A 14,325-nucleotide genomic window follows, 5' to 3' on the forward strand; every position below is an offset into this window, starting at 1 on the left:
ATTAGTTAATTCATATGGAGTGCTAGTAGTTATGATAACATAAGCTTGAGGCTTCAAGATCTGATTGAAACAATGTCTGCAAAACCAAGTGACTCCTATGGGTCTAAACCCATGATGTAACCTCTACTGCAGAAAATATAATTTTCAAAATAAAAATATATAGGATACATCTACTCACCCGAATGCTGGAAATAGAAGAAATTATGAGGGCTGGAAACCGTGAATTAGTGTTATCCAATTGACAGTTTCACATATCATTTGGAATTACCTTATATTTCGACGGATTCAAAAATTGATTTTTACTACCTTTGATAGGAATTTTTTATCATGTTACCATGGAAGAAAAAGATGCTATTTTAGCTATGTTACTATGCATGTTGAGGATAACGCACCATTTAAATGCTACTTAGAAATAGTGTTATTCCTTTCAGTCACTCCCAAACATCATTAATCACGAACAAAATAGAAAATTTAATTATTTTATGCACAAATAAGTGAATGTATGGAATATTTCCAATATTTGCATTTATTAAGTACAGGCCTGTTTCCCGGGTTTCTTTCGCTCGAATTTTGTATTTCGCAGACAAAATCGAGTCCAGTGCCGCGAGTGCCACCTACTTGAAAGTTCTGCTACTATTGTCCGCTCGCTCATTTGTTGTTACGACGCGATCAGGCATCGTAAACGATAAGTTTTGGAATTTACCAATTTAAAACGGTTTAGGACGTAGTATGAAAAAGCCGTAAGTCAGTGATTGACCTCTAAAGTCTCTAAGTTCATGCGTCACTCATGAATTGTCAGTTGACGTTGAGCTGCTCGGTAATTATTCTTTGTTTATATTTTGATTTGGGTTAGTTATGCCTTGACAGCACTCGGATAATGCCTCCTAGGTGCCTGAATAGTTAAACCTATAGATTTTGACGTGTGTTTATGGCAGTAAATTTATTTTTTTAAGTTAAATCATACTTTTGGCAAAAACAAAGAGAATCTCGTCATCATAACGGACTTTTCTTTCGCACACCGCTCTTTGGCTTTCATTTTCGCAGGATTTCTCGTGAATCACGTCAGTACGCATGCACGTTTCCGTGTCTCGTAATTGATATTTTTCACGATGTGTATATGGAAAATAATCTGAAATAATCGGCGACAGATATCCAACGACTGGGCTCCTCCGATTGGCGGTTCATTCAAAATGACTTCCTGCATTAGTCAACCTACCGTTGGCTGATATTAACGATTGTAATGGATTAGAACTTTTTGATTTAATTACTGAAAATGACTCAGCTAATCCGTCGGAGGAATTTAATTTCAACTGAACTTTACCTTTCTTATAATTAGATGAGATGGAAATATGAATGCTGTGATTCAAGCAGTCACTAATTATGCTCCCGATGTATTCATAGCATTTATCATATATTCCTAAGGAGAGTCGAGCGGGTGAGCAAAGAATGCGTATAATTTATTCAAGCTTGAAGCTAGGATCGGTGCTTTTACGAAATACATACAACTATTATGCTCATTGGGGGGGCTGCAGCGGCGTCCTTGGAGCGATCGTGACTCGTCGATGAAGTCACATGCCCTGTGATTACTCACAAGCTGGTCGGATTCAGAAGTGAAAGAATTCTTTGTGCAGTGTCGAGAGCGGGAAGTAGTAGCTGCTCTTTCTCATGCGATCAGTGACGGTTATTACATTCGCTTGGGGCACCTTCGCCGTCGGCATCTCAGCAAACTGCCTGCAATAGCGATAGACTGTCTGGCTGTGATTCTTCAAGCGGCACTGTTGCTAGGAACGCGATCGCGATTCGACCTTCCACAGCATCCGCGGAAGTCAGTTGTTCCCGACGGTTGTTTTGATTGTGTTCGTCGTCGCGTCGCGCTCTTCAGCAGTCATATTTTCCCGGCGTGAACACGATTTCGTACCTGAAGGAGATCAGCGGTGATCCTGAAATCCTGAGCTCAGTTAATTCACCCGGGAAATCAACAAGCGTCACCGCACCTGAGTGGCGGGTCCTTCCAGCTTTGGAGTGACCTTCCGGGAGTAATACGGGTACGCAGGTAAGCAAGCACCATCTCTTGGCGAAGAGTCGGATTTTAATCCGCTTCCACTAGACAGGTATGAAGCCAGAAATTTGCTCTTAGGCGATGGCTTGAGTGATATGCGGATTGTTCATACAGAAATTTTTATAGCCATTACACGCACCGGAAAAACTATACTACTTATTAAATCAGCTACATATTCCTAGCTTGTGAAAAATTTCGGGGGGCTGAACCCTCCCCCTGGGAACGTGCCTGGTTAAGTTGGTTTTAATGCGAAGTGTGAAATATAGAGCCAACTTCAACATGATATCGCAACTTTTGCGATCGAATTTTTGTTTCGATTTCTATGAAAATTATCAGAATCGGTGTGTGAGTTGGTGGAAGCGAGGTTATGTTCAAATCTGCCAATAAAATTCATGAGGCATGAGCACCTATAATCGGTTAAAAATTCACTTTGAATGGGACGGTTGATAACGCTAAAATCTTCTCCGATTTAAAATTATTTTAGAAATTATGCGGAATTTCAAGTTTAAACTTTCCTTGGTCATTTCAATTTACGAAATTACTGAAATTTAATAAGTCTTTCCGGTTTACGATATTTATAATACTCTTCCCCCTTCCAGCGTCGGAATGGGCGTTGTGTTTTTTATTTTTAACTTCTTAACGAGGGAAAATAATATGGCTACTATATGTTTTGGATTTTCGGAAAAACTTCGGTTTACACATTATCCGTAAAGCATATTCGATTGAAGGAAAAATTTTACTAGTAAAAGAAAAACCGTCCTCGGCGCCAAAACGAGCTAAGTTCAACCCGCGATTTTTCGCAAATTTATAGATTTTCTATACATTTCTATACATCTTTCACATACCCTCCTAATACCTGGCAATTTCCATTCTTACAGAAGTACTTTCTTTTTCCACCCCCGAAATTCATTGCAAGTTATTTTACTTTCATGGCTTAATATAATGGATTTTCACCCTTAACTATTGTAAAGCAAATCGAAGATAATTATAAGTTATTAGTTGTATGATTTTTGAAATAGCGAGTTTCCCCGAGTCATTCTTTTCATCACAATTTTCCAGACAAAATTAGCAAGTGTTATAAAGTTCTACTGGTTTCCGTATTAAACAAATAGAGATATGAAACTTAATTTTACCTAAGGTTTTAACAACGATCGATTATGAAAAAAATTATGACTTCCGGTCTTTTAAGGCTTATGCTTGTATATTATTTTACGGAGTTGTATTTTTTCTAAATTATTTACGGAATTATATGATTATTTTTTTACAGAATTTTTTATTTATATATTTTTCTGAATATATTGTAGTTTTTAATGTTTTATGGAATTGTATTTTTCATATCTGACGGAATTTTATTTTTTATGCTTTACGAAATGGTATTTTATTGTTTTACGGAATTGTATTTTTTTTTTAATTTTTACAGAAAATAATGGTTATTTTGTTTGTTGTTTCATAGAATTAAGGCTGGTTTGCATTGTAAAAGGTTTTGTACAATCAAATGAACCCAAGGATTGTATTCTTAGTTGGGTGAAATATGAACGGGTACTCCTTTTGCTCAGTCATCCATACGAGTTGTTGCTTTACGCGCTATCCAATTTGCTGTGGATGCATGGGTTCACAGGATAGTTTGTAAAAATAGTCATAATTTGTGAAATAACTTTTACTGATGTAAGAAATAGTTACTGGCGATATTTTAGGCGGCGGTATATTTTGGCGGTAAAAGTTAATAGTCTTTATAATATATCTCAATAGTAAACTCTACACTTAATTTAATATTGACTGACGCTGGTTGCGGTAGTCCTGAGCCATTTTCTAGGTTTAGCTGCTGCGGCTTTAATGATAGTAGCATAATATTTTTCTAAACATTTTTGACTTATTTACTTCGCAATTTTGATAAATCAATAATTATTTTCGATCGTAGACCTAGATAATGGTGCTGAGGTGTAGCCGAAACACGGTTCGGACAGTATTAAAGTAAGTGTGGAGTAAACAATTGTGTCTCGTTATGCTAGTTTCATAGTTGATAATTTGGGAAAGGAAAGTTATTGGGTAAACTAAATACAGCATGAAAGCTTGCTAAATGATGTCCATTGGTGGACAACGAGTAGGTATAAATAGCAAATTGAGGCCAAACGATGCATGTTCAGAAAATAACGGAAGTTTTAGTTTTTTCGGAAAAAATATTTACTTATTCGTCTACATTAAGGTTTTCACCTTCACAATGGTCCCCATTGGATATTAGGCACAGTATCAGCGCTTCTTCCAAACCTCGAAACATTTCCGAAACTCGATCTTCGGGATAGCCTTTACATCTGTCAATGATTTCTTTTAATGCCATCCATTGCAGTAACTGATGAAATCGATAAAGAAACAACGGTTCCTTTCTTAGCTGGTAGGTACCGATATGGCTTATTTCTCAGCACAAATGATGATTTCAGCAACAGCAAAATTTATCCAAAAAAGTTGCGATCGTCCGATTCGCCTATCATTGTGGCGTGCATATACGAAGTGTCCTCATAAAATAAAAGGAAATTTATTTTTTCGAGAAAAAAATATTTATTCGCCTACATTAATCTTGTAGTCTTCAAAATAGCCCCCATTGGATATTACACAACTGTGACATCACTTCTTCCAATCCTTGAAGCACTTATAAAACTCGATCATGGGGATAGCTATCAGCTCTGTCAGCGATTTATTTTAATGTCATCTATGCTTGTAAAACGCCCTTTATGATTCTCTTTATTTTAGGAAATAGGAAGAAATAACACGGAGGTATGCCTGGCGAATATGGAGGCTGGGGCATAGTTACGGTATTGTTATTGGCCAAAAATTCACGAACAAGCAATGAAGTGTGAGCTGAAAATTGCCATAAAGAAGGTTCATAAAAGAAGGTTCAACCGAAGAGTCTGCAATCAACTAAGCATTCGACGAATACTGAAGTATGAAAATCTAGGCTTAGTCAAAGTAATGAAAATCTTATCACACTCAAGGGGCATTAATGCCAACATCATAAAAGTATTTGGTCTACCACATTCTCTAAACTAGCGATAAATTAAAAAAAATAGTTCTCGTTATTTTTTTAACACACCTCGTACAACGAGAAACTGGCAAGTATGAGTTGCAGAATCCATGATCGAGGATGAGTTTGTAGGTGCTAATCATGAGTCACCAGGTTGGATTGCAATGGACAGCCTGAATAATTCAGTCGGCATTTTTCTTCTCTGTCATCAGACAAATCGAGATGTGATGGGCAGGCACGTAGCAGAAAATTTTCTTCTCTTTGGTGGGGTTGCTTTTGTAGTGTGCGGTTGCCTGTATCAGTATTTTGTTGTCAATTGCACGCGTTATAAAATCAACAAAATTATCAAGAAATCTATAAAATTCCACGAGTGAATTATGTCAGTTAAGATCATAATTTTTTACAATTGAAATGGACGTGGTTGTTTTCATTCCTCAGTCTACAACGGCGTCTGATCCCGAAATCCACCTGATTTATCGAATAATTTAAATATCAGCACTTTTTTCTTTGGAGGTTTGGCTGTGTATTCTTCAATCTTTTAGGAAAGGTAATTTACCTGAAAAATGTTTTGCTGTGAAAACATTTTTCCGTGTGATATCTCTCGCCCAAAATTACAAGCCCTTATTTTTACAACTGTTGTTATGTATAAGTTTAAAAAATAGCAATCAATTAAAATTAAGAAGCACTTAGCGTGAGATATGTCTCTATGTCGATTGCGGTGTGTCTACTCGTAACTCGTATGTCAATTGCGGTGCACCTACGTATAGAATAAATCCACCACTGCTTGGATCAATTGGAGTGGCTGCCTAGCAACGTTATTCCACAAACAATGGGCCTAAAGACTTAAAAATGTTGACAGTAAAAGTAACCAAGGTAACAATTGATGCTAACTAAGATATGGAGCACCTGTAATTTTCCACCATGTTGAATAAAAACTTTTGGGCTCTGTCGCCGCGTCAATTTTTTTTTTGGGTGGCTCCAACGTTTCCCGACCGATGCTGGTCGCTTTCTCAAGGGGCTCTGATAAGGTGGGATTTTGAATTCATACATACGAGTAACCATATATACGAGTAACGAGTATATACCGTGTAACCAGGCCTCAACAATACGTTACCTGGGACAAGGAATAATGGAATAATTATGATTTAAGCAAACCTTTTCTGAAGGTACCATTTTTGATTGAAAACGTGAACAAGTTGAACCTCTGATTGAGGCAAAGCCACTCTTTTTGAGTGAAAAGATTAATTGCATCTTCTTCATCATACTGTCCCGCAAGCTGCTATGATAGGGGCGTGGTGGCGGGTGTTTGGACAGCAGCCGTTAAATAATCAAACATTCAACTTAGTAAAAAACAGGGATGCCAACTTACAAAAAATATTTGGGGGGCCCAAACCGGGGATCTTGCCCCGAGAAATTTTATAAGTAGTGAGTTTTAAGTTTTTTTAAGCATTTCAGAAGAGTCATGCGATCAACATTAGAACCCTGATAACTCGAATTTCGATATCTGGACACTCCGGGGAAAATCGACAAGCCTGGCACATTTTTTTCTCACACCCATAACGAATTTTTGAGGGGGCTCGGGCCCCCTCATGCCCCATGGAGTCGGCGCCACTGGTAAACAATAAACTTCCTTCACAGAAAGCTGAATATTTAAGTCATGGTTCAATTACCATTAAAATGGTCGTCGTTATCATTCACAGTCTACATCGGCGTTCTTTCCGGTTATACAAATAATCTTTCGAATAATTGAATACGTTTGGGCTCTGGTGGCAGTGGTCAATATTTTCCGATTTTGAAAAACTTCGGATCTGAGGCGATGATATCAGTCTAGAAGATGTTCACATAGTGGTGGACTTTTTCCAGTAGGTCCCAAGCTCCCTGAATTCATACGCCTATTAACTGATAGAGTTTATTTTTATTCCTACTCTGCACCACTTGTCCGCCATCGTGATAGTCGGTCTAATTTTGAGTCTTACTCTTTTGTTCGCCGCTGAGTTAATTTTGATATTATTCTCTGCGATTTGCATTCTTCAATTCCATTCAATGAATGCTTGCATTTGTATTATCGCTGACTGTCGCCGCCTGATATTTTCGTCGATTCTGCAATAATCAACTTCACAACCTCCTAATGGCATTTCGTTAGCAACTGCAAAGCGTAAATCAGAAAATGTTTCCTTATCCATGACTCGGTAACCAAGGAGTTCTATCCGATGCCAACGGGGCGAAAATGGTTTACACTTTCTCCCTGCAAAGGAGAATGCATATGCAAATGCCCCTATGCAAAGGAGATTGAATCATGATGGTATGATATTAGGCGACCTACGGCTAAGATGATTTGCGCCATGAGGGAAGGGTGAAGAGAAACCCGGCGTCGACATTAGCCCGCGCTCCTCAACGAAAGGTGCCAAGGGGACCACGGCTTAACGTCCTATTCGACGGACGAAGAACTGTACCTCTGGTTCCCTCCTCTCAGCCCTCCCTCAGGGATCTGTCAATCTCTAAAAAATCTCTGCCACCGCCGGGATTTGAACCCAGGCCCTCGGGGTGGGAATCCAAAACTTTAGCACACTAACTCGAACCACTTGAATTATGGATTTGTTGCTTGAAAGTAATTCTGTGGCAGAGGTTATGAATTGTAACTGTATTGAAAACTGGGGTATCAGAAGCAGGGGCGCAGCTAGGATTTAAAGCTGGGGAGGGTTTAGGTGCAACCAATATTGGAGTGTGTGGGGGTATGGAATACTCACCAGGATAAGCGGTAGGTGCGAGATTAATAAATGGCGGAATTTTAAGATAAACGGTTGAAAATGGTGAGTTTTACGGCTTTCTGAGAGATATTTTGTTAATCCTTACACTATGCTATTAGTAATATCAATCCAATTAAGTAAAATGGATTAAAATTAAATATTTCTCTGAGCTCTGGGGGGGGGGGGGGGGTTTATCCCCAAAAACCTCCCCCCTCGCTGCGCCACTGATCAGAAGATAGTTGTCCCTGCGGAAGTGGTCTCAGCAGATAGGAATATCGCGGATAATCGATAAATATTATAAATATGTTGATTTGTGAGCCACCGCCTGATATTTTCGTCGATTCTGCAATAATCAACTTCATTACCTCCTAATGGCATTTCATTAGCGACTGCAAAGCGTATCTCAGAAAATGTTTCCGCATCCATGGATCGGTAACCAAGGAGGTCCTATCCGATGCTCACGGGGCGAAAATGATTTACATTTTCTCCCTGACCTCGTTCAAAGATACGGATATGCATATTTTTGAAGTGCCCTGTCCATTTGTAAAATCAGCAAAATAAGACCAAGGAATACCTCGATAAGGGGAAGTGAAAAGATTTCATTACCCAATGATGATGGACATTTTCCGAATTAATTTTAATAAGTAGTTTCAACGTGAAAGATGAGTACCTTGTTACACAGCAATTAGAGCAAAAAGTTACAGGTCAAAATTTTAGGCGGTGGTTCACAAATAAAAATATTTCCTGCCCATCGCTCGTCAACGACAAACTTTGCGAGGTTAAAAGTATCTCGATAGAGCGACTAAATTGCGTTTCCAATATCGATTCCTACTCTATATAAGCGGCTCTCTGCACTTGGAGACACTCTTAGATCAGGAAATGTAAAAAATAGATGTATAATATATGATACCCTGGAATTTTTGCCATCCTTTTAGGTTTGACGTTCATGGCCGAGACTAAGCGACTCAGGACCTAGTGCCTCCTCATTTTTCCTCTATATCCACCCTTACGAATTACTATCGATATGTTCAAAACTATTTTATTATATCATATTTAAATTATATATTTAAAACAAATGATATACTGTGGATAAACTTTTCTCGGGATTCCCACCAGGTTCAATTCTCCATTTTAGCAAACGTTTTAAGCCTCGACTAGGGGTTCATCCTCAGGGATGCTGAAATCGAAGGATGAGAACCGAGAAGGAGCTTTAAACGTCGGCCAAAATGTAGTTTAAAAACCCGGTTAGGTATCCCGGGAAAAGTTTACCCACATCATTCGCCGGGAAAGCATCATTTCTTAAATAATATCTTGTTACGTGCACTTATCTGTGATTAGTGAGTCGGTCGTTTCATTGATATCGATCACAGTTCACCATTCGTTCGAGTGAGTCACTCGAAAATATTCCATCGTCGGTCACTAACGATCATTGTAAGTAATAGGCCCATCGCGACCGGTTTCGGTCACGACCGATGTCGCTCTCTACCTTTAACGAGCACCACCTTAGTTCATGTATATTTTTCTAAACGCAGTGAGGGGAAAAATTTTGTCGCGAAATTTTAACCCGGGATAGCTGATGCCAGTAGAAACCCAAATTTCCATGTGTCCACATGAAGTGTCCGCGCCTCAGGCGCGACTTTAAGGGCTGTACCGGTGAGTCAATCTCACCCTAACCAGCCGGTTGACAGAAGCAAATTGAAATAGCGCATGTGTAAAAAAAATTTCAGTGTAAAATGTTTTCGTGTGAAATAGGAAACTTAATTCTAAATTAAATATTCAGCAAGGTGAATTAATTATTTTGTTTCTTTTTAATTTTATTTTATGTATAATTTTTATGAGTTTTTTAAAGCACATTGGGCAAATCTGTCGTGTTATCTTTAAATTTTTTTTTTTTCATTTTGAAATAATTGAATTTGTATTTTTCCTTGAAAAATACCACATTTATGACATTCAAAAAAAGTGAATCGAAGAAGGAAAGACTTACGAAAGACTCATAGAAGAGAAAATTGATAGGCAGTGTAACGTGTTGAATTTTATGTTTTTTAAAGTACAGAAACTTTGAGCCAAGCGCATCGATTGGCCGCGAGTTTGCCCTGTTGGAGGGTGCTTTGGACGACTAATGACTTCGAATGCTTTGCCTGCTGGACATCACTATTTATCCAAGGCATCCGGCAACAGGGCAAACTCGCGGCCAATCGGAGCGCTTGGCTCAAAGTTTCTGTAGTTAAAAAATTGTGTTTCCGGCCCAAAAGATCGTTAGTAATTTTGGTTCCTACTGACATCAACTATCCCGGGTTAAAATTTCGTGACACAATTTTTCTCCATCCTGTATATTCTGAATAGTTCTCTATAGTTATGCACTAGGTCCCACTGATGGAAAAGCCAAAAACAAATATGGCGGATTGTGTGATCACCAGATGATTGGGTTTAGATCGATAAGTTTTCATTGATTTTACGAGAATTTTTCGTCAAAAATTTTAAAAATTTATTTGAGATAACTTTCATTGAGATTTTTTTTTGAGTTTACGAAAATATTTCGTCAATATTTTGTTGATACATTCGATCAATTTAGTAGGAAATCAACTTTTAGTACTTCTTGCTACCCTTATTTGAGTGCTTTCACATTCCGATTACTATCTATTGCAGACACCGGCCTTCGGATTGGGATTTATATTCGCTATTACGATTATGTAACGTAATGTTTTCTCTCCATCTACTGTGGATGCTCTTTTACCAATGTTTATACTTGTAGACTCTAGTGTGAATACCTATACATGCTTTGCACATGGAGTTTCTTCTCTATATTTACGTAAATATTAATGCACTCACTTCCAATGGAATGTATGCCATTATTGCGACTAGAAGAAGAACGATATTATTATATGAATTATATCAAATTATGAAAATAATTTTAAAAAATGATGATAAGAAAAAATGAATTAATTTTTTAAAAATATTGAGCGAATATGTTAAAAAAAATTCTAAATCATATATGATAATTCTAACCCTGCCGCGTGAACGGTGGTGAAATATACAAGAATTGCCATGAGAAAAAAATCCCCTGGTATAATTGCCGTAGCGATAGAGTAGTGGTCTGCACATTGGCCCGGAAAGCCCAGGGTCTGTGGTTCCATTCCCGGTCCAAGGGAATTTTTTCTCATGGAAAATCTTGTACATTCTAAATCAAATTATCATTGTTTTTATTTAAGTTTCAGCTAACTTTAATAACACTACACACACATCTCAGACTAATATGCAATTGAGTAATGTGTTGTAAATTGACTGGTTGTAGTGAGCATTAGTTTACCGGTATAGTGTCAGCGTGCCCATTTATGGGAAGCTGTGCGATAAAACATCGATACTGATAAATATCATGATATATTTGATAGTTCGAAATCATTCCGATAGGATGATTGATCCTGGAATCCAGATTATCAGAGCGATTTGAAATAAACGTATGCTGCGATTTGGTAACGACATGCCAGTCATTGCCGAGACGGAGAATGATTTGAAGAAGACTTTGAAGCATATGAATAGGGAAATGGCTAGATATCGCCTGAAAATTAACAAAAAGAGGACTAAGATATTTGTATGCAGCAAAAGAGAGGAGGCTAGGACAAAAATTGAACTTGGAAGACAAAATCTTGAAGAGGTGAGAAAGTTTTGTTACCTAGGAAACCGAATTACCGACGATGGACGAAGTGAGAAAGAAATAGTAGAATAGCACAGGCAAGGGGGGCTTTCTACAAAAAGAAGAATCTACCTTCAGCTGAAAATACTACTATGGAAGCGAGGAAACAATTCAACAGGTGTTATATATGGAGCATGTTTCTCTATGGAAGCGAGGCTTTGACGTTGACAGTAGCAGAGAAGTCAAGAGCGGAAGCATTCGAAATGTGGTGCTACCGAAGAATGATAAACATAGAATGGATCGACCGAGTAAGTAATGAGAAAGTGCTAAGAAAAGTGGGAGAAAAGAGAAGTCTTCTAAAAACCTTAGGCAGAAGACGGGACAACTTGGTGGCCACATTATGAGGCACGATGGCCTCATGAGAACAATCGTGGAAGGACAGGTGGAAGGGAAGAAGGGCATGGGATGGCCCCGAATGAGTTGCATAGTTGCATACACAAAGTTACTGACATCGCCGTAGACCCTTCCCACGTACCCTCTCATTCTTAAATGAATCTATAAAATGACGTCACCACACCTTAGTTAGTTAGAGAGAAAATTTTAAGAGATATTCTCATTAGATAGCTGCAAAGCAGGGAACTTGAATTTCTATAAAAATGCAGTGATATTTCAGCGTAGCGTAGAAAAAATACGTTTACTATGACCGTGACTTCGGTGCAGGCCACCGTGCGGCGGGGTAACGTCTTCGCCTGCCAAACCGAAGGTCGTGGGTTCGTGTCCCGCCTTGGTAGGTTGCCTGTATCCAGGGCTTTGGTGTTTGTGATTGTCCATCTATGTTGAATGCTGAAAATTCCATGTTGTAAAGGCCTGTGTGCGCTGTTTACGGGGAGAAGAAAATAAATAGATAAATGGATATCGGATAAAAGAGCGGATTGAAGAGCTATACCAATGCAATCTTAGGATTGTTGGCTTATCGTGATGATGTGATGGAAGGAAGATTACACTAAAATGTCTCGGTTCTCTTATTACAAGGGGAGACCACGTACCTTGCACCGCCTTTTTCAATGCCGTATTTTTTATGGCCTTCAGAATGGTGAACACATCTCTGAACTAGTAGTGGTTCCGTTGAATGGGCCTTAGTTTGGATGTAATTAATTAATTAATTTTGATGCGGTATTTTTTACAAGCCGTATGTAATTCCAAAATTTCGCACTACTCAACAGATGGGTTAGGTGGGGTAGTGGAAGCGTACGTAACTACTACCAGGGGAGCTAGGGTTCGGGGATTTGTCATTGCAGTTTATTTTGTCGTCTCCATTGTGATCATACGGCGTCAAGTTTTTCACTAATTTTAATTGCAGCAAGCATAGACATGATACATTTTTTTAGCATCATAATGTCATAATGACGTAATGTAAAAAATACCGCATGAAAATTAATTAACTACAGCCAAACTAAGTCCCATTCAACGGAACCACTACTAGTTCAGAGATGTGTTCACCATTCCGAAGGCCATAAAAAATACGGCATTGAAAAAGGCGGAGCAAGGTACGTGTTCTCCCCTTGTTAGTTAAAGGATGAATCTGAGCTCCCCTTTCTTTCCTCCCCCACCTTCCATTTCGTCTCCTCAAGCCTCTCGTGGCTTAGGCGTTGTCCGCTCCTCCTCATCCCTTCCCTTGCCTTGGTGTGCCCGCACCGCCCGATGGGATGAGGGTCGTATCCGAAGCACGCGGCGAGAGCCAAACGTCACCTACCACTCTCGCTTCCGACGGCGTCGCGTATGGAAATGACGGTCGGACAGCGTCAATGTTGTTGGTGCTCGCGTAGTCCCGCGGGATAAAAAAGCAGGGATCTCTCCATCAACGCAGTCAGGTGTCGCTTCTCTCCGGAGTGCGTGAGTGCCTATCCGGTGCGGCGGATAATCGGAGTTCCTTCATTCATAAGACGCGTAAAATCGAGTGATTTTGAGTGTCCTTCCGCGATGCCCAACTGGTGTTGGAAGCGCAAATCTCCCGATGATTACGACTCTGGGATCAGACTGGTGGAGAAGACGGATCATCGCGACTATGGAGGTAATTTATCTGTGTCCGTTCTGAAGTGTCATGGGTCATGACTAGAGATACGTGAAAATCGCTCTTTCATTTTTATTTTGTCGCACTTTCAATAACAGTTTATCGCATTTTGTAAGCGTCTATTTTTTTATTTTCATAAAGAGGTAGATGACGATAAAATATAGTGAAAGACAGTTATATGTTAGTGTATGACAGTTAGTATATGACAAAATACAGAATATTTTAAATAATTATGTTGTAGAACAATAATAAATGAAGGAATAAGACATATAGTGGCGGAGGTGTAGCTTGCCCGCGCCCACTTGTAGTTCGCGGCCTTGTAGAGTCCCAGCCAACCAGCAGCTGGCCAGTCGCTCGCCAGCGGTGAGTGTCGGCGGAGCATTTAAACTGCGCTCGGCACAAAATTTACGAATTTTGCCGTCGAAAAGGCAAATTTGCGTAAAAATATCATAAAAGTCCAGTCATCGCATCTATGTCGCATTTATTTGTGCACATCGCATCTACATCGCATTTATCGTATTTGCTAATTTCACGCATCTCTAGCCATCACTATGGAGACGGGAAACCTATTGACTCGGTGGAGCAGCAGGCTAAGCCAAAATAACTACTGTCATATATTTTTTGATTTTTATTGATTTTCACGCATCTCTAGTCATGACCAGTGATGGAATTAATATTGAAAAAAATCATTCTGTTAAAGATCACAAGCTTTTAAAATTTTCCAGAAATTGCGTGGGGTGGCATTTCCTCGGCCTACCCCCTTAATCCGCCGCTGTAATGAAATAGTTTGTGTTTGCGTAG

At 39.1% G+C, this 14,325-nt stretch overlaps 1 protein-coding gene across 3 annotated transcripts in view; it reads left to right on the forward strand.

Annotated features, from left to right (window-relative positions):
* The first annotated feature begins 656 nt into the window (after window positions 1-656).
* Window positions 657-14,325, forward strand: part of LOC124154504 (proton-coupled folate transporter-like) — a 71,745-nt gene continuing 58,076 nt past the window's right edge. Inside the window, exon 1 of one of the 3 annotated variants that reach the window (XM_046528289.1) lies at window positions 657-2,053. Coding sequence is in view for 1 of the 3 variants with exons in the window: in XM_046528287.1 (XP_046384243.1) it covers window positions 13,434-13,524 (91 nt within the window). In the remaining 2 variants the exon portion in view is untranslated. Of the gene's footprint in view, window positions 2,054-13,221; window positions 13,525-14,325 lie in introns of those variants that run through there. The other 2 variants (XM_046528290.1, XM_046528287.1) reach the window with 2 other exon arrangements.

This window comes from Ischnura elegans, chromosome 2 (genome assembly GCF_921293095.1).
Source record: "Ischnura elegans chromosome 2, ioIscEleg1.1, whole genome shotgun sequence".
Classification (NCBI taxonomy): Eukaryota; Metazoa; Arthropoda; class Insecta; order Odonata; family Coenagrionidae; genus Ischnura; species Ischnura elegans.